General features: G+C 43.8%; 1 protein-coding gene across 5 annotated transcripts in view; it reads right to left on the bottom strand.

Moving 5' to 3' along the window:
• Window positions 1-1,831: 1,831 nt before the first annotated feature.
• The window catches only part of LOC117268254 (thyroid hormone receptor alpha), a 177,382-nt gene continuing 154,295 nt past the window's right edge, over window positions 1,832-24,918 (bottom strand). For all 5 annotated transcript variants that reach the window (XM_033644538.2, XM_033644536.2, XM_033644537.2 and 2 more), the window contains 5 exons: window positions 23,357-23,504; window positions 20,744-20,949; window positions 15,441-15,587; window positions 14,524-14,782; window positions 1,832-12,181 (listed from right to left, as the gene is read on the bottom strand). In XM_033644538.2, the coding sequence (XP_033500429.1) occupies window positions 11,931-12,181; window positions 14,524-14,782; window positions 15,441-15,587; window positions 20,744-20,949; window positions 23,357-23,504 (1,011 nt within the window). In that variant the 3' untranslated portion in view covers window positions 1,832-11,930. The remainder of the gene's footprint in view (window positions 12,182-14,523; window positions 14,783-15,440; window positions 15,588-20,743; window positions 20,950-23,356; window positions 23,505-24,918) is intronic.

The raw sequence follows: 24,918 nt of genomic DNA on the forward strand, positions 1-24,918 counted from the left end.
CTCCAGGCACACTTTACATTACATACACTGCTACATGTAGCTACATGCTAACATCAGGGAAACATGTAAGCTTTGTTGCAGATTAATTTTTTCCTAAATTTCAGAGCATATTCCTGCTGGAACATGTCGATTTTGGTTTTGAAGCTTTTACTGGTGTTTTATCACAGAAAAAAGCGCCACTACACTCCGTTACAGTCATTCCCTGGCTGCAAGTATACACTCCATGTACACACTACATGCTAACGTCAGGGAAACCTTTAGCCTTTGATATGGATCATTCTCCAGCTGGAACATGTCCGGTTGTGTTTAATAACCTTTATTGGTGACTTTCACTGGTGCAAAGTGACACTATACTCCATTACAGTCATTTCCAAGCTGTACTGCTTCTGTGGCTACATGCTAGCATCAGGGAAACATGTAATCTTTGTTGTGGATGTTGTTAATGTCTCCAAAACTTAAGTTCATATTCCTGCTGGAACATGTCTGGTTGTCAAGATTTTGGTCTAGAAGCATTTATTGGTAATTTTTCACAATAAAAAGCGCATTTTTCCCCGTTATAGTCATTCCCGACTGCAAGTACACTGCTACGTTTACCCGCATGCTAACATCAGGGAAACATAGAATTGTAGTTGCTGATGTTGTTGATTTTTCCCGATTTCAGATCATATTCCTGCTGGAACAACAATTTCTCCTCAATATGAGATTTTCCTGTTGGAATATGTCAAATTGTAAAGATTTGGGATAATTACCTTTTATTGGTTAATTTTTCCGTGATAGACAGTGCTGCTATTCTCTGTTACAGTCCTTCCCCGCCTGTAGGTGCGCTGCTCCACGTAGCTACATGCTAAGTCTTGTTCGAAGATGTTATTAACTTTCCTCCAAGATTTCAGATCATATTCCTGCCGGAACATGTCTGGTTGCGAAGGTTTTGGTCTAGAAGCTTTTAAAGGTTATTTTTCATGGTCAAAAGTTATTTTCCATTATTTTCTGGCTGCAAGTACACTGCTACATCTAGCTACATGCTAACATCTTGGTAGGCAAATTTTGGATTGTGTGGTTGCTGGAAAATTGCTTTTATAGGGGATTTTTCCCCCTGTACAAAGTGCCAATATACTCTGTTGCAATAATTTACCTGCTGTTCTGCTACATGTAGCTACATGCTAATGTCAGGGAGACATGTAATCTTAGTTGCAGATATTGTTAATTTCTCACAAATTTTGGATCATATTCCTGCTGGAACATGTCTGGTTGGTTTAGAAGCTTTTATTTGGGATATTTCATAGCAAAAAGTGGCGCTACATTCTGTTACTGTCATTACCCAGCTTTAAGTACACTGCTACATGTAGCTACATGCTAGCATCAGGGAAACCTGTTATCTTGGTTGCTGATTTGAGAAATTTCTTGCCTATTTTGAAATAATTTTCCTGCTAGAACATGTCCCGTTGTTTTAGTAGCTTTTATGGTGATTTTTTACGGTAGAAAGTGCCACCATACTCTGTTACAGTCATGCCCCAGCTGTACTGCTACATGTAGCTGCATGCTAACATCAGGGAAATGTGTTCTCCCAGATTTTGGATCATTTTCTTCCCAGAATATGTCATGTTGTAAAGCTTTTATTTGTGCTTTTTCATGGTTGAAAGTGTTCCTATACTCTGTTAAAGTCAACCCCAGGTGCAACGATGGTGCAGGGACGCAGAGATATGGAAGACCTGACCATTAAAGTATGTGAAAGTGTTCTAGTAGAAAAAACCCTAAATACACTAATGAACCTGAAAAAGAGCATATTCAGGATGATAATCTCATGCAGCTGGACAAAGACAAAGTAGGCAAGTTGATATCAAATAATTTTATAATGTTGAAAATGAATGTCACATAGCCACAAACACGAACAGCTTTGAGCCATTGAGATGCCATTCTCTGATTGTGCCATGAATGATTTGTCACAGAAAACAAGACAAACAACAACCGTGCCCATTACAAACCCACGACCAGCATTATAAAATACACCATCAAACTCTCGTCCGGGGTGCTTCAACCTCATTCAGCTTTACATTCAACACTGTGCTGTGCCAAAAAATTATGGCTGCTTTGCAAACGGGAAAAAGCCTACTGCGTGCAGAGGGCCTCACATCATGTCGTTCAGATACGCTGATTCGGGCTGCAGGGTTGTGTGCTACTGCATAAAGTCACTGTGAAGGGGAGCTGCAGGGAGCAAGGAACCAAAAACAAGAGAGGACATTTTCATCATGGGATTAGCAGTTTGGGACGTGGGGTCCTAAACTTTTCTTGTTGAAGGCACAATTACTTGGCCTGTATTAAAGTACACATGTGTAATTGCATATTTGCACTTGAGATCTGAAGGCCTGAAGAAGAGAACATCTCTCTTCGAAGCTTTCCTCGGGGGCAGGAGCACCATTTTTGATTTCTTTGCCATTGCTGATGACGTTTAAAACTGTAATCTGGATTTAAATGTTTCACTTGGCCAAACTACTCAATGCACCCCAACTCTTGTCCTGATGATGCATCAGTCCTCTCTTGGTTTGTCGGGGCAGAACACACGTAGAGATGGAATATATATCTGCCAGCTGATGATAAACACTCAAAGCATGGCTTCATATTTCATGCTATCAATTTCTTATAGACATAACAAAGTGCAGTAATTTTCAAACATGTTTTTATCTAGAGCCACAACATTGTTACAATGATGTATCGTACAACCTGAACAGATCCTGTAAGCATTTTTAGCAGATCCACTCACCCTCTACAACACATTTTGAGTGTTTTCTTTTTTCACACGAGCTTACATTTCGGGAGCTAAACTGTCCCGACAAAAACTATTAAAGCCGCCAATTTTTATTCAAAAAAATTTGGGGCCACATTTTAATCTTCCTGAGACCACTGCTGGGTCCTGTACCATATTTTGCCAACCACTGTTGATTCTCCTTGCTTGAGACTGATCACTCCATCTCCTTTACTCTGGCACAAAGCAGTACAATGAGGTATGAACAGTTGTATAAATCTCGATTTTTTTTTTTTTTTGGTTTCTATTTTGTGATATTTTTTGTTTCTTTCCTCTTTGTATGGTGAGACTGTTTTTACCATGAAAAGCAATATTCTTGTTACGACATCAAGATTAATATACGGCAGATTCATACATCGCAAGATTTTGAGCAATCTAAAGGCTAAGAACAGGACATTGGTGATATTTTTTATTATTTTTATTGACCCAGATCAGGAGTACGAGCAAACGCCCAAATTAACAAGTGATACAGCCCAAGCAACTGTGGAAAGCAGGATTCAGGTTCATTCACTTTCAGTTCAACTAATTGGACGATGAATTTGGCAAAACCTTAGTTTACAATAAACTTATTAAACATTTCCCCCAAAGTACCCTATTAATTGTACTGGAAGTAGAAACAATACTATATGCATCCATAATGAGCTGTAAGGGACTGTCTGAAAATTATCAGGGAAGGAGGGTCATGTCATTTTTATTTTTGCTAAAAAGAACACCAATAATTTACATACAGTCCCCCAGGAAAATGACTGATTAAAGTATTTAGTGACACTGTACTCAAAATGTGTTGTCGTGTGAGGTAAGCAAGACATGAAATATAATGTTTAACCTCATGCCAATAACTTTTGTACAGTCCCTAAGAAAAACAAATATATTGTAAAAATATTAGGTGAAACTGTACTTCAGATCTATTGACCTGTGAGGTTAGCTGAGGTTTATGTTTTTTAGAGGAAATAAACCCCATTTTATGGGATTTTGGCCCATTGGTGCACAACATGAGAGCGGGAACAGAGACAGGTGTTAAAGCTAAGCAATGTGAATGCTAAAGGTTTGGGAAACAATACGTCAACTGCTTGTTAGTTGTGTGCAGAAAACGTTGCTGTAGAAATGCTAATAACTCAAGTGTGGGAGCGTTTATGAGAAAACACAGTTTCAGTTCCTAATTAAGTTACAACTAATCATTAGGCCAAAACCAAGAGGCCCTGAGCCTAGACTTGACCGTAATCTCTACTTGACAGTGAGAGTAATTTGTTCGGTTTACAAGTGGCCAGAATCTCCCAGCAGCTAGCTAGTTAGCTGTTAGCTTCAGCTCCTCTAATGGCAGATAGATGCCAGACTTGAGAAAATTCTTTTTTCTTGGAGAAAAAGTTTGATAAGGTAGCGGTAGTGAAAGCTAACAAAAAAGGCGGGAAAACTCAAATGTAGGCTTCAAAACTTGAGGATTTGTTTTAGGTAGTTTCTGAAGTAAAAACCACTGCTATGTTTATGTCACTAAATTGTTATACTTTGAATAACGCAAGTCACCTCAAATTACATAGCAATAAATTATCTTTTAGACACCATCAGCGAGTAAGTGCTTGTTAAATTGTGCGTAGAAAGCTTGGTTGTAGAAATGCTAATTACTCAAATGTGGAAGCATTTATGAGAACAAATGATTTGTGATAGTATGAATAATTTGTTCTGTTTACAAGTTGCCAACATATCCCAGCACCTAGCTAGTTAGCTGTTAGCTATGAACCCTGGTAGAAGATAGATTTAAGAAAATTCTTGTTTATCAGAGAAACAGTAAAAAAAAACAAAACATTATTATTAAGAAAAACTATCATTATAGTTAAATTTTGGCTCCTTTAAGACAATTTTAGGACCCAGAAGGAGTTTCCAGTGTATTGGCCTCTCACAGGAAGCGTTGGCGGAAGCAAAAACGGCGGGAAAACTGAAATGTAGGCTTCAAAACTGTTTGAAGCCTACATTTCTGTTTTAGGTAATTTCTGAAAAATCTACACTATAAATTGAAACTAATGCCATGTTTATGTCACTAAAAGGTTATACTTTAAATGACACAAGTCACAAGTCATAAGTTGCCAAGATATCCAAGCAGCTAGCTAGTTAGCTGTTAGCTACGGCTCCTCTGATGGCAGACAGAAGTTAGATTTGAAAAAATTCTTGTTTGTTTGAGAAAAAAGTATACGTTTTTAATAATTAATTATAATAATTAATAATAATTTTATGACCCAAAAGAAAGTATTAGCCTGCAACAGGTTGCAGTAATGGAAGCTATCAAAAAAGGCGGGAAAACTCAAATACAGACTTTAAAACTTGATTTTTTTGTTGTTGATAATTTATGAAAAATCCACAGTATGAATGCAAACTGCTGCCACATTTGTGACACTAAAAGATTAAACTTTGATTAATGCAAGATACCTCAAATTACACACTGAAGTGCTAGCATACACACCGCAGAGCTAGCTCTGGAGCCAGTTAACGAGATGCCGTGTGACCAATGGGCCTATTCCTTATAAATAATTTCATGGTGTTATTATGAATGTGTAGCACATCTGGTTGCAGATCATAACACCAGGATAAGGCAACTAAATAGTTTAAATGCTAAATCTGATTACATATCCCAAAAATTGAACAGCAGGCTGTATCACAGATCTATGCAGACTCATTTTTCAGCTAAACTGAAGGTGATTTGAACCCTGGCCCTTGGGTGACATTTGAGCACTAGCTACCACTGCACCAACGATGGTCTGAAAGTGCATATACAGCCATTTTTATCACAGTAAAGCATCAACACAGATAGACGGACATTCACTTACCAAGATAAATCAGATGCAAATTAATAACGGCATTAAAGAATAATCAGAGAGAAAAAAACATCTTTTTTTCTCTATTTTCAAAACAAAGTCACTTCATCTGTCCTCACACCACAAGTCTTTTATAAACATACTATATTAAAGTAAAAGGACTTATCAGTAGCAGTCTGTCACACGATCAAGGTTTCAACCCCGCTGGCAAACTCATCCACTCTAGAATAAGCAGAGCAACGAACACTTGGTGCACAACGAAAGCAACATCAACAACATCAAAATCAACATGAGTGTGGAACTTCACACCGTGTCTTTAATCATACAATTTCAGTATTTTACATTCCACATGTGGACATATTCCTGCAGGGATTGTCGACTATCTCCACCAAAGAGTGCTAGTATGAGTTGGGGTAGGTTTCTGTGAGTGTTTGTGGGGAGGGAGGAGGGAGGTGCATACCAAGAGGACAGAGTGAAATAAATAGGGGACAGGGTCGTAAATCGGGGCGAGGATTGAAAATAACAGGAAGGAGAATGGGAACGTCGGGGAAGGGACGGAATGGAGGTGTAAGGACGGGAAAAGATGCGAGGAAGAGAGAGAGAGGATGCTGTTGACTTAAAGATGTTTCCCTGGGTAAGTAATAAAAGTAGTAGAAGTATTTCTGGAAAAGGAGTTGCATGAGTTTTGAACTGCTTCAGAGTGGTTGTTATAGTTTTGTGCTATGCTGCAGCAGCACAGCTTCAGAGCATCAAGTTCACATTTTAGTTTATTGTAAACGCAACATAAAACTTAACCCCTAAGTTTAATCTAAGAGACAGTTAGAGAGAGAGAGAGAGAGAAAGAGAAAACACAATTCTGTGGTCACGGTGCAGAAAAGACGGAGACTTTTGCAGCTCAGGTAGGGGGTGGAAAGTGATACAGGGTGTGCAGGCAACTTTTGAGGCAACTCTGATGGGCCTCAACCATCGATGTGTTAAGAGACCTGGATACCATGTACGAGGCGGGGCCTTGTTCATTCCTACAAAATTTGCTAAGTGGCGCATGAAGCCAAAAAAGCTCTTTTTCCGTGATTGGAAATTACGCAGATGATGAGCGCTGCTTCCGTATCATTGGGCCCAGAGAGCAGGCGCGTTACAGCTGGCTACTTCCAGCTCATGAGTCAGCTAACTTCATTTATTCATTTCCATACGTGCTTATCCTAGACTACTGGAGTTCACCAGCCTGTCGCTCATGCAGCATTTGAAGGAAACTGCAGGCATGGCTGTTCTCAGCTTTGAATGTTCGAAAGTCCACCATTGACATTTTTGTCACATCTATTTCATTCATTAATTTCCTGTAACCACTTCGCGGAGGGACTGGAGCCTGACACATTCACACCTACAACCAATTTAAAGTCACCAATCAACCTGCATGTCTTTGGACTGTTGGAGGAAACCGGAGCACCTGGAGGAAACCCACGCTGACACGAGAAAACATGCAAACTTCACAGAGAAGGGCTCCCCCACGCCAGGTTGCTAACCGGGAACCCTCTTGCTGTGAGTCTTTTTGGGCCCAACGGCATCACGTGACGGAGCCGGGGAGTTGCAGTACAACTGTTTGGCCACTACTAAAAGTTGCTTCAATGCTGGGCTCACTTCCTGCGGCTGTTATAGATGGGAGGCATTTCCATCCAGCTTTGCCTGCAAAATTGCCTCATGTACCACCACGAGGCCGTGTTCAAACACAGAGCAAATCCTTTTTTTTATGTCGGCTTTAGATATTCTTCATAGGAGTAGAAGAATGGCTTCTCTCATGAATGCACGGAGGGTTATGAAGCTGTAAAAGTTAGAAGGAGCTCTCCGTGTCAAAGGTTTGTCGAAGCATCTCGAGTTGTCGGTCATGCGGAAAACGTATTGCCAGGTTGCAAATTAATACGCTGTCCCAAATTCAATCGAGTCAGTTAAAACACCATGAAGAGATCGGATTAAAAGCACTGATTGGATTTGTCTGCTGTCTGAACATAGCAGTATCATAGCGAGCAGTGATCTCCAGGTAAAAATGGCTTTTTGGTGAGGAGGATGGTGACTGACTACTGGTCTGTCTCTCTGCTATGCTGGTGCAACTGATCATGGCTGAAGGCAGTGTGCTCTGTGGTGCTGGTGTGGTTGTCTTAAGAGGACGGGGCGGGGAGGATTTCTCCAGTGATCATTTGGCTGAAAGATAGAAAGAGAGAGAGAGAGAGAGAGAGAGAGAGAGAGAGAGAGAGAGAGAGACAGACAGACAGACGGAGCAGCTGTGCTGCCAGCTCAAATCTTAGATCTCAGTTCATGGAGCTCTGTGGACCTGATCTCATGTTTGTTCTCCTGGAACAGGGAAAAGTGAGCGATGTGTTTCTGCTTAAGGTACTTCTTGTGCTATATGAAGTGACTCAGAGGTATGCAAAAGGTGGGTAAACTTTGAAGGTTAGTTGGTGGTCTCCACAAGGCAAACAAGCATCATAATGCAATATGACGTCAACTGCAAACAATGCATAAATATTATTGTACAGATATTAATACAGCTGGGTAAACTGACACCTTCTGCTACATGACTGGTCAGACGGATGACGGATCTGATTTGAGCTGGCAGCGTAAACTCAGCCGCTGATAGCTCTAATGCCACAAACGATAAATGCAACATTTATATATATCTCTATGTCTATAAATATATGCTTCTGTATACTGTATAATGTATATTTGTATTACCGACCTCAGGGAGGCACATTAACATGTCAGGATTACTAAGCCAGCGGTTCCCTGTCTGAGCCATGACCCGGTTGCAGCATGGCTTTCATTCACAGTGATAGTGAGCAAAGTACGGTACGAAACACAGCAGGCCTGGAGGTGGCGGGCGTGAAACTGTACTGCTTGATCATCCTATTGCTGTGTGTGTATGCGTGTGTATGCTGCTGCTGCGAGTGTGTGTGTATCCCTGTATAATCAGCGCTTATGGTTCTATTTTAATACCCTGCAACGTAGAGCAGTAACACTGAGAGCGGCGGCGCCTGAAGGCCATGTCACAGTCCTTCTTGGTTTCAACAGAGATGAGATAACAGAGAGTGTGTGTTCTTGTGTTTAGAGAGTATTGTTAAGACAGGCGGGAACAGGAAAGATGTGGGGGGCGGGGTTAAAGAAGGGGTTCAGGGCTACTAAGGGATACAGACATTGTGGTTTTAGTGCAACAGAAAAAAACCTGATCGTTACTTGTAGTGGATGGCATTTGGGATATGGTTGGTGGAGCTTATTTCAGCAGTGTTTAATTCATATTGTAAGTTTCTGGGATAGGACAGTCGCTCAGAAAGTCTCTGCGTCCATTTCTGCTGCGACGGCGAAGGAAGGATCTGGAGATGGACTGAATGTGCGAGAACAAGGGTCTGTTTTTTTTTCGTGTGGCGGTTTGCTGTTGGCTTGGCCTGAGTCACAACGCTGCGCACCACAGTCGCTCACTCGCCGTTTCCCTCCCCTCGGCCGGGATGAAACCATATCCACAGGCGAATACTGCTGCTGACTCACTTGCTGTTTGTGTATCTCCCAGTCACCACCCACAGTAGTCCGTTGGCCTGACCCATCGGGCCAAAATGGCTTCCACTGGAGTCCCAGCTTCCAGCTGTCGTTGTCCCACGACAGTTTCCTTTAATCGGCACGCTGTGACGTCACAAATTCACCCCTGCCCTCGTTGTCATTTCAGGTTCCTGAATAAAACCAGAATCCAAAGTGACTGTTGGTCCCTCGTGGTGTGTGATCAGGATGAAAAATAGGAGGAAGTCTGTGTGTCAGCTGTCAGATGTTGATCCCGTTTTAAAGACCTGCTGCTGGCGGAGTCAACGGGTCCATGTTGGCAACTCGTGTGTGTACATATATATAAATATCTATATTTATATATGTGTGCATGTCGGTGTGTTGCAGACAGACGGGCAGCTGCACTGACATGAGAGGTGAGGTAGAATCTGTCGGTTACAGGCGGGACTTGAAACAGGTACGGGTGACGGGGGGAGGCCTGCAGAGATTAGTGATGGCATCCTCTCCCGCCGCCACCACCATCGCCCTGAACCTGGTAGGGAGGTGAGGAGGCGGGGCTACGGTGTGATTAAGAGGGCTCCGATGAGAGGACGCAGTCACATACGCACACAGAGAGACAGGAAGTGAGGTGCAGCCCAGTGGTTATTTTGGAGGAGGGAGAGATGAGCAACAAAACAACTGAGGTAATACGTCAAAAAACAACTGGGTGTAATATGTGTGAGGTAATGAAGACAGGAGGTATGTATCGGAGAGGTATCCTAGCAATATATTTATATATATATATATATTATATATGTATATATACACACACAGCATACTGATACACTGTGTGTGAGTACTATAGATTATCTGTCAGTGTTAATGAGTAACAGGATGCAGTATTTCAAGTCATGTATTGTCATTTGTTATGAAGTAAGTTTGTATTTGTTACACTGTAAAATAAAAGCAGTGGAAACACTTCGTATGAAGCCTGTAGCTGTAATTCACTTTATTATCTGAGCTCTGGTCTCGACCCTTTTTGCATGAAAAGGCGAAATGTGTTATTAATCTGCTGTTAATAGGAAAATATTAATCATGGCAGCTAGTAGTGTTTGCTTTGTTAGCATGTTAGCATGATAGCGTTGAAGACATTCAAAATAGTACTGCAGAAAGTGAAATTCTGACATGATGAAAGAGATTACAATTCATCCTCCGAGGATGTGCTTAAGTTAGCACAAAGACTGGCAGCAGGGGGAAACAACGAACCTGCAAACCCACAATTTGTAGTCCACATTTTGAACAGAGCGAGAGCTGGAGCACCATGGTGCAAAATACGCAAATTAAGCGAGTAGTGCGGTTTCCCGTCATACGCTTAGTTGTGAGAGTTGAACAATTGGAATTTCAGCAACCAGTTTGCACCACGATAGCCAATGAATATTGAAGCTGAGGACACACCAGTGGAAGTTAATTTATCGATTCTGCAATTTTAAGTGCGTATGATGCGAGTTATTTGCACGTATGTAGCAAGTCAACACAAAATATTCTAGTGTGAACTTGCGTGACTAACGTGAAATGAAAATTTGCATTGTGTTTGGTGTGAAGACATTAGCTCGTGCTAACCAGGCAAACACTAAACTGATTGTTTGCCAGGAAGGGAGCGGCTCCAGAGACGGACATTCACCGCTGTGTATAACCTGTGTAACGGCAGCAACAGAAAGTTTGCTGATTTGGCGGGGAGTCAAAAATTGAAAACCAAACACCTACCCAAATAACAAATATCTGCCTGCTGCTTCACTTTTGATTTGCAGTGGACACCAGAGAAATAGACACAACAAGGCCCGAGGAGAGAGCCTATGGTTTTGTCTGACACTTTTTCTGATCACTGAGAAAATGCTGGTTTGACATATAGTCAAAAAATAAAAGTAACTTTGCAAGTAGTGAGTTACTTTTGCCGTTTTCTCGTAGCTTAGCTTGCTACATGCTACAGAATCCATCACGCAGGTGTTTTTGTGTGTTTTGTGACTCATTGTAGGTAAGAGCTTCATACAAAGTGTTCCCACTGTTACTTCTCCTAACACCAGAGACTGAAGACTGCATGGCTTTCTCAACAGACTACCAATAAATGTGGAAATACATTTCAAGACATGAGGTAAGAGTGTCGGGGTGTGTTTTGTGCCTCTGTGTGGACGTGAGTGACGGAGAGGTCAGTACGTGGGGGAGGTAGGTTGACAAACACTCATGGGGCCTCGGTGGGCTGCGGGCTGGGCTGCACGGGCAGACGGAGGACGCCATGTGTGGGAGATGGCGGGGGTGGGGGGCCGTCTGAGGAGCTAGTGGTCAGGTCCCAGAGATAAAAACAAAACGACACTTTGTTGAGGTGGGTGCTGGAGGGAGTTTGCAGTAGTGTAGAGTACAGCTGTTTGTCCATACAGGTGCAACTGGAGTTAACAGGTGAGGTTTGTGTTTGCATATGTTTGCACTGTACGCTCATGGCAGTGTGTCTGGATCTGTGTGAATACCTGTGACTCTTTATATAGCTCTGTGTGTGTGTACCTCTCAGACTGACAGTGTGTTTCTCTCTGGTGAAGTCGGTGTGTGTTTGCTGGTGGCAGGTGGTGGGTCTTGAGAAAAAACGGGACAAAAAACAAAGTTTACAGGGCACGTTCCCACTGAAGAAAAAAAAAAATCCAGTTTTTCTTCTCTTGTTCTTCCCCCTCACTTCCTCTTCCACCAAAGCCTCCCCAAATTTATTAATTAGATCCGAGTCCAGGGTTCTTTGAGGGGGAGCCTTGGTGTCAGCGTCCTTTAAGTCACACGTCCTGGTCCGCAAAGACCTCCAGGAAGAGCGGGGGGAAGAGTTCGTTGGGACACTCCACCTTCATATGGAGGAAGCGGCTGGCGTGGCAAGCTCCGATCATGCGCAGGTCCGTCACCTTCATCAGCAGCTTGGGCCAGAAGTGGGGAATGTTGTGCTTGCGGTAGTTGATGTAGTGCTCGAACGCCAGCAGGTAGGCCTCTTGGCACTGCTCGATCTTCTCCACACTGGTCAGCCCCGAGCGGTCTGCGGCCAGAAGGAAGAGAGGAAGAGTTAGGTTTGTTTACATCATCACCTCACGTCAAAGCGGAGAGTAACTTTCCAATAAAGCCAAATATCAAATCAAGTTTATTTATAAACCACAGTTGATCAAAGAGCTGTTCAAATTAAAAGAATTCCACACACAAAAAATCATAAAATACTATAATATTAAATCCACTAAAAGCACCAAAGGCCATTGAAAACATGCACATTTTAAGATTTGTCTTCAAAGTGTTTGTAGAGGGGGGGATTTGATTGAGAGTGGAAGACTATTCCAAAGCTTTGGAGCAGCGACTGCAAAGGCATCACTCACCAGCCTCCATCATGAGACAGTTAAAGATGGTGTTCGGAGAATCTTAGAGGTCGTGAGTTGGAGTAAAGGCAGAGAACTTCAGCCCATGTATGGCTTTAAAAACAAGAACCTTAAAATCAATCCTGTATTTGACAGGTAGCACTGGTGTGATGTTGTTTCTTTTGTCTGGCACCAGTGAGGAGTCTCGCTGCAGCGTTCTGCACCAGCTGCAGGACAAAGATGATTGGCCGACACCCAGGTACTGAGAGTTACATTAGTCCAGCCTTGAGGAGATTAATGCAGTGGATACAGTCTTCAAGTCATTGTGAGACAGGATGGACTTTTAGGTGCCTTTTAGAGTTGTACTGATACCAATATCAGAAATGCCTCTGATAGTGCCTAAAATGTGGCATCGGGCATCAGCGAGTACAGCCTATGACCAGTCCGATACCACGTAATGCCTCACATCATTCACATACGCACACTACACAACTTTTCTGCCCGTTCTGAAAGTCACTATGTCACATTACACGATTGTGGAGTCATAAAATCGTGCCGTGACTTGGCCGACAGACATGACACACTACACAATGGTCCACACCAATTATCCCCAGTCGTCTCTCACGACGGGTGTGATGTCATCACGTTATTCTTCTCCTACCTTTATTACTTTTACTATTATTCCAGTCACTGTGTCTGCTCATGTGCCAGCTGAAGTGTTGTTGTAGTAACGTGAAAGCGCCAGCAGACGGCAGGAGCTCCATTTGAAGTGCCGTACGCAAACATAAAAGTCACTGAATCCTCCACAGGAAGTTCCTACAAATGTTTCACAATAAAAGCCTATTTAGAAATGAAGGGATTCTCTCAGCCGAGGTTATAAGGGGCTTTTAATTTGAAACAAGTTCAGGAAGTGTTGAGCTTGAAATGACGGTGTGACAATTCATATCCCATCCATTTTTATTTTACACGCTGGTATCGGATCGGTACTCGGTATTGGCAGATACCTAAGGTTCAGGGATTGGAATCGGTATCGGGATTTGTTTGACGAATTTGAGAGACTCCTGGCATGGGTGTGAACGTATGATGCGAGTGGTCAGAAGTGGCTGGGGATGCTGTCTGTGGTGTTTTAATCTTTGCTTAGTTAAGGAGGGATGTGACACAGGTTAGACCCAGCGCTGGTGCTGGGGGCATTGCGTGGCTGAATTTGAGCCACTAAAGCTGCTGACAAAAAGTCCGTCTCCTGAGCTGCCGTACAGCTGCTGTCACAGGCTGAGTGGTTCTCACCATGATGAGGAAAAATTATCCTGATGTGTAAAAGTGTTGATAGGCATAAAACTCCCTGTTCTGACAGCAGGTTTGACTTCAGTGCAAAGAAAAGATCAGTTGGTTGTTCAGGGTTTCACACACACATTCATTTACTTGTTGCGTCCCGCCATGATGACAACATTTGCCACCAGGGTTTATTTTTGGAGCTGGACCGATGGTGGAATATTTATCTACTGTTTGTTATTGGTTGCACGACACTTTTGGAGCACAGAGCGTAATCTGGGCACAGATGGAGCATCAGAACGCCAGGTGCAGTGACAGTGAAAGTAAAACTGCTCCTCAACCATCGATCTGATCAGCTCTGATTTGGATCGACTGATCAATTATCCACCGTGCGACCCAAAACTACACAAACTGCAGCTGTGACACAAAGGGACACGCCCCCTCTGTTGTCAGCTGCTGTCACAGAGGCTCTGATCCAACAGGAAACACTGTTGTTTACGTGTGAAAGTAAAAAGTGAAGCAGTTAAATGATCTGAGCTCAGAAGCAGTGACGCCTTATTTCATTCTGTATCTGCCAGGATGTTTTATTCTGAGCTCAGGAAACTCTGCCGACTGTAAAGAGCCTCTGAAAAACAAAACACTAAAACTTGAGTCACGATAAATAAATGTTATAAATGTTGCTGACGACACCAGAAAAAACAGGAACGTGTTAGTTTAACATTGAGTAGTCGACACGTGCGTCATGATGACATCGTTTATCACTCACCTGAGCTCATGAGCAGCACGACCTGCATCAGCGCCACCTCCGAGTCATCCAAGTTGAACTGAGCCAGGCTCTTGCCCAAATCAAAGATGGCGTCCGACACCACTCCCAACCCGCCGTTCTTCAGCTGCTCGCGTTTCACAGCCATCTCGCCGTTGAGCGTCAGCGTCTCGCTGTCCGGGTCGTAGCGTACGGCGGCGCGCAGCGACATGATCTCCATGCAGCAGCCTTTCAGCAAGATGATCTGGTCTTCACATGGCAGCTGGACAACAACACGTCAGGAGACAAAGGAATCACAGGAAGTGACGTCAGCAGAATTTCAATCAACTTGAAAACTCATCAACTTCTAACTGGTGAAATAGGCAAATGTTGCATGAATCAGCAGAGGTGAAGAAGAATCTAGTTTAACGTACAGTAAGATGAGGTACAGCGTGGTCGCTCTTCTCTCTACATGAATGATTTTGCGTTTTCTATTCATAACAAATCCCCAGCTGCACGTTACATAACCAGGAAGCCCCTACAATATACATGATGGCTGCACTCAATAAGGTGGAACCACGGGAGAGAACACACACACACACTCGCACACACACACTCGCACACACACGTCGTCCCTGTGGAGAGCATATCAGTGAGCGGTGAGTCATCACATCATCCAGAGAGGGAGAGGTGGGAGGATGAGGAAGGCTTCATTATTATTCGCTGTAATAAGAGCTGACGAGGAGCCTGAAGAACGCTGCAGAGGGAGGAAGTGCCCCGTCAACGGATTCTTTCAGGTTAACAAGCTCGTTAGCTGGTGGCTTACAGCGTTCATGAGACGAGTCTGGAGCGAACGAGTAGAAGCTTTTCCTCCTGAGGCTGCAGATATACTCTTTGACCATGCATTCACATAGCGACAGATTCACACACACTGAACGTACCTCCGAGAACATGGGCAACTTCTTGGCAAAGTCAACGACACGCGTGATGGCGGGGGTCATGATCTTGGTGAACTCGCTGAAGGCTTCCAGGTCCACTTTGTCCCCGTCAGACGTGGACACCATCGGGCCCTGGCCGATATCATCCGACTGGAAACAAGACATCACGGGGTTAACAGAATCGTTCGTTGTTAAAATGTCAACAATACGGTTTAACAAATGAAGCATGAGCTGCGGCTGAAAGCTCAGACAGCCTGTGAGTTTAGATTCTCTTCACAGTTTTTACAGTTTTTAAATGGCGACCTGAGGAACAGGAGAAAACTCTGAGAGCTTCACAGACTCACATGGAAGCAATTTAAATAGCTCTGCTCTGTTAAAGACAGTACGAGGAGTTAATTAGCGGGCGGATTCTTGCCTGTGTCTAACAGGGTAATGTAAAGATAATTAGATGAACTATGTTGCAGCACAATGTGGAAACACAGAGTCAGTTCAGAAGGCTGTAGCACTGGGAACATGCTGCATGAATACTAATGTGAATGCAGGTATGGAACAATATCCTGTTTTGAATTTAAGAGCTTTGACAGACAGGAAACAGCTTCAGGCGATGGAGAGTCGTTGTATCACTGGAGGGAAACTCAGGGGTCACCGGCAGGATGTTATGATGATTGACGAGAAACTGAGGAAATATAAAACAATCTGTGACATCTATAAAATCATGTGCTGACATTAAACAGTGACGCAGTGTTTATAAGATAACAGACGGGACTGTACGACTCCGTTCTGTCTGCTGTCAGTGAGAGCTTTAAAAACTGCAGATGGTGGATTCACTACGGGTCTCACTACGGTCTGAACCCAGCTGACGGTCCCTGTCAGTGGGTGAACAATCTATTGCTTGGTGAATTCTGACAGGAAGAGCCGACATCGAAGGATCAAAAAGCGACGACGCTATGAACGCTCGGCCACCACAAGCCAGTTAACCCTGTGGTAGCTCTTCGGACACCTCCTGCTTAAAACCCAAAAAGTCAGAAGGATTGTGACACCTTGTTTTCACCATCTGTATTCAGACTGAAAATCAAGATCAACCGAGCTAACCTCTGTCAGAAGTGTTCGGGCACGTCCAACTAATAGATGGCCCACCTTTTTTGTGCAGCTATCCGAACGCTTTGAGTTGAAAATCTCTGAACTTCTCAGAAAGACGCCGGTGATGTCACTGCCGCTTCTTTCACTAGGCTGCTGTCGACTGTCACAGCAAACACAGAAAGAGCAGATCGGCTGGCGAACGCTAGATGTTGCTGCTGAGTGTTGTACTTTTATTAGCGTTCGCTTTGTAAGCTTGATGTTGACTGTGTAGTCAACCTTCTGCTAATGTAGCTTTATGTTAGCGTCCTAGCTAACGTCAGTGTCAAGGTATTGTTGTCAGAAGTCCTTTTTAAACAGGAGCTGTGCAAATTTGCAGGAAAGCCCAATCAGTGTTTTTTCAGCATTGGCAGTATAAAAACAAAATCAGGGAGTGCAGCAAAATGCCGCCTACCTACTTTTGTTTATACAGAATGTGCCTTTTTCGGGGCAATGGGGGGCGTGAGCAAGTAACAAAACGTGTAGCTCAGCGTGTGACGTAAACAGTGACGTGGGAGGGAAGCCGCGGCTGGTCAGTCCTTCGGCTATTCTCTCGTAAGTCGGCCCGTCCTTCACCGTCCCCGTCATCTGATGGTTAATGGCCTCTTCGTTTGCGAGGACAAGGAGGGCGCACAATTCCTTGTCTCCCCAGTTGCTCATCTTTACAGTGTCTGTCAGGTTTGTGTTTCCCTCTTGCTACTAGCTGCTCGCTAATTCCTGCTATCAGCTGTTTCCTGTTTATCCACCGCCAGTGGCTCGCACATGCAGCGTCATCAACAGCTCCTCCCACAAGTCATCAACAGCCCCTCCCGTTACGGAAGGCCGCCTTGGTCTGTTTAAACTAAAAGGGTTCCTCCAATATGTCTACCCTACGAGGCGGAAAATTGGGCACCTCGGATCAACTCGCCAATCCGGCTCTGTGTGTCTAAACGCTGGCAGCTTGCCGGCAAAACGGCCCAACATGCCACCGCTTTTCTGCCGACGCAAAATGCCCCTAACTTCTTAATGTTTAACAAAGGCTGAGGTGAGGTCTTCAGTGATGTATTAACCATTCAGCATGTCATCATGCTTTCATTAAATTAGCACTCTTGCTGAACGTGCGTCCTGCTGGCCATTGTGCAGGCCTTCGAAAATAAACTGGATGACCTTTGTGCCGCTTCAGTTTCCAACAGGATCCTTTAATTCACTGACACTTGGCTAAAGTCTGGACACAACATTCAATTTGTCAGTCTGACAGAGCAGAGGACTCTGGGAGAGAAGGAGAGGAGGTGTGTGCTTTACGGTGAATGAGGACTGGTGTGAGATTCAGAGTGTGAGCTGCTGTCCTGTTCCTGCTGGACAGTTCAATCACTCCACAACCAGAAACCACTGATTACCAGAACCATCTGGAAACATGGACGATTGTAAAGCAGCAGTCAAAGATGTAAGAAGACGGACAAAAGAACTAAATCACAGCTGAAGAACCACATTTCACTGGTGTTGTACCTTGTATAACCTAATGTGACGAATAAAAGATTGATTGATTAACACTCATTGATCACGATCCGAGCTGACGCTGTGTGACGCCACATCGAGCTGTAATAGAGCTGATATCGTGTGGTGTGAACCCGACATTAGACACAGAAACAATGGAAAATGGAGTCCAGGTTGAAAAATACAGAACCTTCCCTGTTAGTGTTTTGTCCGATGATGCAAACTCCAGATTTTGATTTCAACAGATCATACGCCAGTGAAGTTGATGTGCCAACAGACAGTATCAGCGCTATGATTGTCTTCGCCTGCTGCGTTATTCGCTCCCCAAAACAGAATCTGTTCTTTTCTCTTTGGCATTCTCACCTTAGTCTCGCTGCCCCCCTCCCCAGACCTTCAGAAACCGTATTTGACTGTAAAAACCATCTTTGACTTTATGGAATGGTTGCCTGGTAACTGTCACCTGACCTTTGTCTCAAGGTAGCCATCTGTGGTGGAGCCACATGCATCTGCACGTGGCGACGACGCACTCAGGAGAGAGTTTGTGATGAAAAGAGACTGTCAGAAACGCTTTCCTTTGAAAATGAAAAGACGAGGCTTCCTTTCATGTGTCGGGTATTTGATTTGTGAAGTGGAAACATACCAAGGACCAAACATTTTTGGATTAATGAGTCACATAAAAGAAGGAATTAACTAGTGTGTGCATACTGCCAGTAATTAATAAAAATCAGACTGACAGATTCAACAAGTGTGATGAAGGTTTACACGGTGTAACTCTATAGAGCAGCTCGTTTAGATCCCATTAATTAAAATATGACATAGTTCAGTTTTTGTCTCAGTTTCGGTTTCACTTTAATGAATCAGGAGATGAACCTGATGTGTATCTTTACATCTCAGTGCTTAGTTTTTACTGTGTAAGTGTAGGGACACAATTATCATCATGTTTATATAACAACGCAACAAGTTACATTTTAAAAATCAGCCTCGATCATTTACACCTCCCCTTACAGACATTCCTTTACTGTGTTGGCCACAACCTGAGCTCTGTTTTCTCAGCTTACAGTTTGGTATTTTGCAACATTTAAATGATGCTCAATCAGCCATTACCAGCTCGTTTGCAGCGAACCCTGGAGGTACAGACAGCTGTCACTGAATGACTTCAATACCGACCACGGCGTAAAACTACGATATTTTTCAGTTAAGTTCTGCAGCTCTCGGGAGCATCTTTGTCTATGATTTCTAAAAGACTTTATGGAGATTTATTCTTGACAGATGTAAGATATAAGATATGTTCTGAAAGTGCATGCCACAGAGTCAAAACATATCATGTCTGTATGTTCAGATTTGAGTTACGACTGCTAAAAGTTTGTGAATTTTGACATTAATTGTAGAGAGGGTCGGTGCTTTTCCTTATTTTATGACATATAATTTCACAGTGTCTGATGTTTCTATTAAAAGTGGCCAAAGTTTCAAATAATGAGGTAAACATGGAGGAGGCTTCAGACTCTTCTGAATACTCTGTTACAATGAGACAAGCTGACGTCAGCTCGGGACAGATTCATTTATAGGGTCATCTGCTCCAGGCACGCCACGGCAAGTTACATACACTGCTACATGTAGCGGCATGCTAACGTCAGGGAAACATGTAATCATGGTTGCTGATTTCAGATCATATTCCTGCTGTCTGCTTGTTTTTAGAAACTGCTATTGGTGATTTTTCACGGTTAAAAAGTGCAGCTATAGAGCTCGTAAGTCACACCCCTTCCGGTAGAACCCCATCGGACCTCTAGGCTCGGAAAATATGAATGGGAGTCGATGGAGAGAGAAAATGATTATTTTCTGGTCCCAGTCATTAAATGCCTTGGATTACACAAATGTTTTGTGTGGGTCTAAATAAAATTTGACAGTTTATTGTATGATTCTTCAGTTAAAGGCTGTGGAAACAACGTAATGAGAAAGACTACATGTCGCCTATGTGACGTCACGTCATCACACTTTCCCTCCACTTCTCAACTCACAGTGCTGCTGCTACGTCTTCTGCCATGATCTACGGAGCCATCAGATCAAGATGCCGGTGTGTTTTGTACCCGAGTGTCACCATTCCAACAAGAACGGCTGTTCTTTCTTCCGATTTTCTTTCGAAGCGGTGAAGTGTACCAGAGACACAGCCATGTTCCGAGTGCGAGTGGTGACGTATATCATATGCGTCAAGAGCAGCGAAGAGCTGTACACAAGCGCTCTCACACAAAACCTAACAGTATCAAACTTCTTCCCGCTAAACTGTAGCCTTCTGTGCACGAAAAAATATATTAAAAATTCACAAGCAACATATGTGAAATTCATGGCACAATTCAAACTGGACCAGAAAATAATTTTCATCCAGCCATTGAAATACATTATGAGAAACTGATTTTTAAGGTCCCATGTACCGGAAACGGAAACACGCAACTTACGAGCTCTATAGACCCTTTTAGGGCCGTGAGTGACCTGACATGGTGCGTTGGTAAATTCAGTCTGACGCTCTACACTAAAATGAGAGCCCTGTTGGTGGAAGAAACGCAGCGTTATATTTCTACATGAATGAACCAACGGTTAAGTTAATCACACATTCACTCCGCTCGGCGCTCTGCTGCTCCGTCTCCACAGACAGAGTGTCCACAGTGCGCTGCTCTGGATAACAGAGACAATAGACAGCGATAATAGACAGCGCTTAAACTTACCAGGAACTTGCGTTTCTGTTTCCAGCTGGAGCCCTGGGCGTTGGTGTGCCGGTGGGCCTCGGTTGCCATCCTGATCAGCTCCCACTCTGCCGTGGTTGGCTCTGGCCTCGTCTGCAGTGTCCGCACCATCTCCTCCCTCTTCCTCTTCTGCCGATTCTCCTCGATCAGACGCCGCTTGGCCACGCGCTTCGAGTCGTCCAACACCACTGACAGGAGAGGGAACATTAATGCAGTGAGGCTGAATGACACGGCGAGGCTGCGTCTGGATGACTCATCCAGTGAGTGTCATCACTCTGCTTTGTGCTCATTAACATCGATAAGAAACGTCACATCTACTGCAGGAGCACAGACAGGTTGGTCCTGATGGGACGACTGAGGAACACGTTAAAGGTATTTATTGATGCTTCTCATTCAGAGAGCAGTAAAGGTCATGTGACATTATGAAGACATTGAAATAAATGAGGACATGTGGCTGTATGCCCGGGAAACACAGTCCACCTCCACTAACTCGGACCTGGAGAGATTTGCTTTTTAATCAGGCCCAAACAGAGGTCTAAACAAACTGGTACCTGACTCTGAGGCCGGAGGAAATGTGGAGAAATCATGGTCGACCATGCCAGTATTTTTGGTCTTGTCCTTCTGTTTCGACTTTCTTCTTTCATATTAAAATTACACCAGTATTATTGTGATAAAAAACAAGAACAGATTCATTTCTACTTGATATTCAACGTTCTCAGAACTGAAGCCGGATGACTTTTAAAACATGCAGTTAAAAACACCAAGAGGAAGTCAGAATGAAACGTCAGACGTAACACTGAATGCTGAAATGATATTTAGGGAGCTATTAGTTGAGTTGGTGGAGCTGCTGCAGCAAAATCAAACCCAACTCTCTGTAGACGGAAGATTTAACAGGCTGACCAGGATGCAAATAAGATAGACTGTGTGTGTGTGTGTGTGTGTTTATTACATTTGTCTGAAGTTATGTCTCTGGTTATTTCCTCCTATTAGCAGCGATTCACTGAAACAAACCACAGCACTGTAATGTAAAGGCTTTAACGTCACGGCCCGCTGCTGCGAATCAAACTCCACTAACATCATCTGAGTGCAGAGCGTCTTTGGACGTGAAGTCCAGATGTTCTTAATTTGTGTTTCATCAAAATGTCACGAGGAACGGAATCATTTCCTTTATTCACAGGAACAGATGTACGGCTAAATTAATATCATTCCCAACATGAAATCAGATTATATGTGTGGGTGTTACTCCTGTGCTTAATGAGGCAGGGCAGTGTTAGAATGTGTGTGTGTTCACATCACACATATTACAGATAAATGTGACGCACACTGTTTATTATGAGCACCTTGATGTCAAGCTTCAGTTCTATGTGAGTGTTCAGCTGCACGCGTACAGATTTCTACAAGTTATACTCTTCATCTGAAATTAGTCACAGGACTGAGAGCGTTAACAGAGGACGACAAGGTCAAGCTTTTGGCTTTTGCTGACAAAAAATATGACGGAAAATTTTTGTCATCAACCTTTGTGACGAAAACAAGATGAAATCTATGTTTCATTTTTGTTGACGAGATGTGATGAAAAAGGCAGCATGGTGGTAAAGTGGTTAGCATTGATTTCTGGTTCGAAACCCCGGGCTGGGGGAGCTGTCCTGTGCAGAGTTTGCAGGTTCTCCCCGTGTCAGCGTGGGTTTCCTCCAGGTGCTCTGACATGTTCTCCCCGTGTCAGCGTGGGTTACCTCCAGGTGCTCTGACATGTTCTCCCTGTGTCAGCGTGGGTTTCCTCCAGGTGCTCTGACATGTTCTCCCCGTGTCAGCGTGGGTTTCCTCCAGGTGCTCTGACATGTTCTCCCCGTGTCAGCGTGGGTTTCCTCCAGGTGCTCCGACATGTTCTCCCCGTGTCAGCGTGGGTTTCCTCCAGGTGCTCTGACATGTTCTCCCCGTGTCAGCGTGGGTTACCTCCAGGTGCTCTGACATGTTCTCCCCGTGTCAGCGTGGGTTTCCTCCAGGTGCTCTGACATGTTCTCCCCGTGTCAGCGTGGGTTTCCTCCAGGTGCTCTGACATGTTCTCCCCGTGTCAGCGTGGGTTTCCTCCAGGTGCTCAGACATGTTCTCCCCATGTCAGCGTGGGTTTCCTCCAGGTGCTCAGACATGTTCTCCCCATGTCAGCGTGGGTTTCCTCCAGGTGCTCTGACACATTCTCCACCCCCCCGCGACCCCCAAGAGGATAAGCTTTAACAGGAAATGACTGAATGATGAGTCATGTTAGCGGTGGATTATCGGACATTGAATTCCTGCTGGGCGGCGCCATGGACACATGAATCAAGTGGCACGAATGAAATGAGTATGTTTTCTTGTCATACACTTATTCACACAAGTTGAAAAATCTGAACTTTAGCAACCAATTTGTGTCGTGATGGTCAATTAGCATTGAGATCCTCCGGAGATGTATGACGCCAAGGATGTACTGGCAGAAGGGTCAACACAAAATATTCTTGCATTCAAAATCTGTGTGTTTCAGCTGGTGCACAGTGACAGTCGCAGCCTTAACCTCACTGATCTCTGTATAAACACTCGTAGTAATAATAACACGTGATAACTCACAGTCCATGGCCATGCCCACTGAGATGCACTTCTTGAAGCGGCACAGCTGGCACTGGTTGCGCGTGATCTTGTCGATGATGCAGCAGCCTTCATATTTACAGGAGTACGCTGGATGGAGGTTCTTCTGGATCGTTCTGCGGAAGAAACCCTGAAGAAGGCAAAATGAAAACAGAGAGAGAAGAAGAAAAAGTGGTGAAATAAAGGAATGAAAACACACAAACACCACAGAGACAGAAACCAGTGATGGAGAGAAATACGCAGCTCCATCACCACAAAATAAAATCCACCAATTAAATGTTCTTGTGTTTTGATTAGCATAAACGAGTGCTTTCAGCGGCTCGCATCACATGGCGGGCTGATGATTGCATGGCAGGACGCTGCTTGCCAAGAGCGGCTCAGTAATGAAATGATAGCGTGACTGAGCGTCTCTTAGTAATCGCTTTTGTACCCGACAGTCGGGGAGCAGTTTGATTAGACTCACACTCCTGAAGTGGCTCACAGAGACACCTGAATTTGAGAAGCATCAGGAGGCAGGTGAGAAATCAGTCTGATACATATCAGCACCATGAGAAGGAAAAACTTCATCTAGATCTATATGATAACAATAAGTGTCCAGTACGTCCCCTGAAGTTAATTTCTCCTTTCAGCTCCACAGCAAGATTTCAGTGCCTCATTTCCCCTGTGAGAACGGCAAGACTCAAGAATAGATGAAGGCATTTCTGGAGGGCGTAGACAGGCGGCTCTACGGGACGCCAATCATTGGATAATAAACCCCTGCTCAGCGGGAACCCACACTGCCATCGAGAAGCTCCCTCAAGTCATTACTGTAGAGTGAAATTTCTAAATAAGGAAAATCTGTTTACTTCAGGCCTGATTTCCTCGATGATGATCAACAACACAGACAACAAAGCTCACAGTCAGTTCAAGAGCTGCAACCATTAATTGATTAGTTATTAACTATAAAATTAATCGGCAACTAGAGAAAAAAGTAAGAATACTCTGATTCCAGTTTCTCAGGCTGCTGTCAGCCCTAGAGTGGTCTCCTCTGGTCTGAATCAGGGACTCATGTTGTTCCAAAGTTGTATAATTGCCTAGAGTTGGTTCGTGTTCTCACGGCAGCATTTACAAGAGGACCAGATCAAATGCCTTGTGTGAGAAAGCTGCTCTTGATTGGTCAGAATTTCCATGTGGGAAAAATCCAGGAAGTAAAGCAAACGTCAAAGAAGAGTACACACACGTTGAGAAAGAGCTGAAGGCAAAGCAATGTGTTTGTGAAGTACTGAGCCTCCGACTGGATAAATGAGACCTGTGTTATACTGCTTAAGTTGTTGTTGATGTTTTGATGTTGTTAAAGTGGTCCCAGTTTACGTCCCAGTTTATGTCCCAGTTTTTGGATTCCTTGTTCGAGAAAAACAAAGTGGACGTCAACAAAGTGCCAAATTTGAAGAAACTGTTTTTGAGATAATATATTCATGAGAATTCAACAGATGCAAATCATGGTGATCTTATCCTGTGACCATCAAATTCTAATCAGTTCATTCTTGAGTCCACGTGGATGTTTG

Source organism: Epinephelus lanceolatus, chromosome 18 (assembly GCF_041903045.1).
Source record: "Epinephelus lanceolatus isolate andai-2023 chromosome 18, ASM4190304v1, whole genome shotgun sequence".
NCBI classification, from domain to species: Eukaryota; Metazoa; Chordata; class Actinopteri; order Perciformes; family Serranidae; genus Epinephelus; species Epinephelus lanceolatus.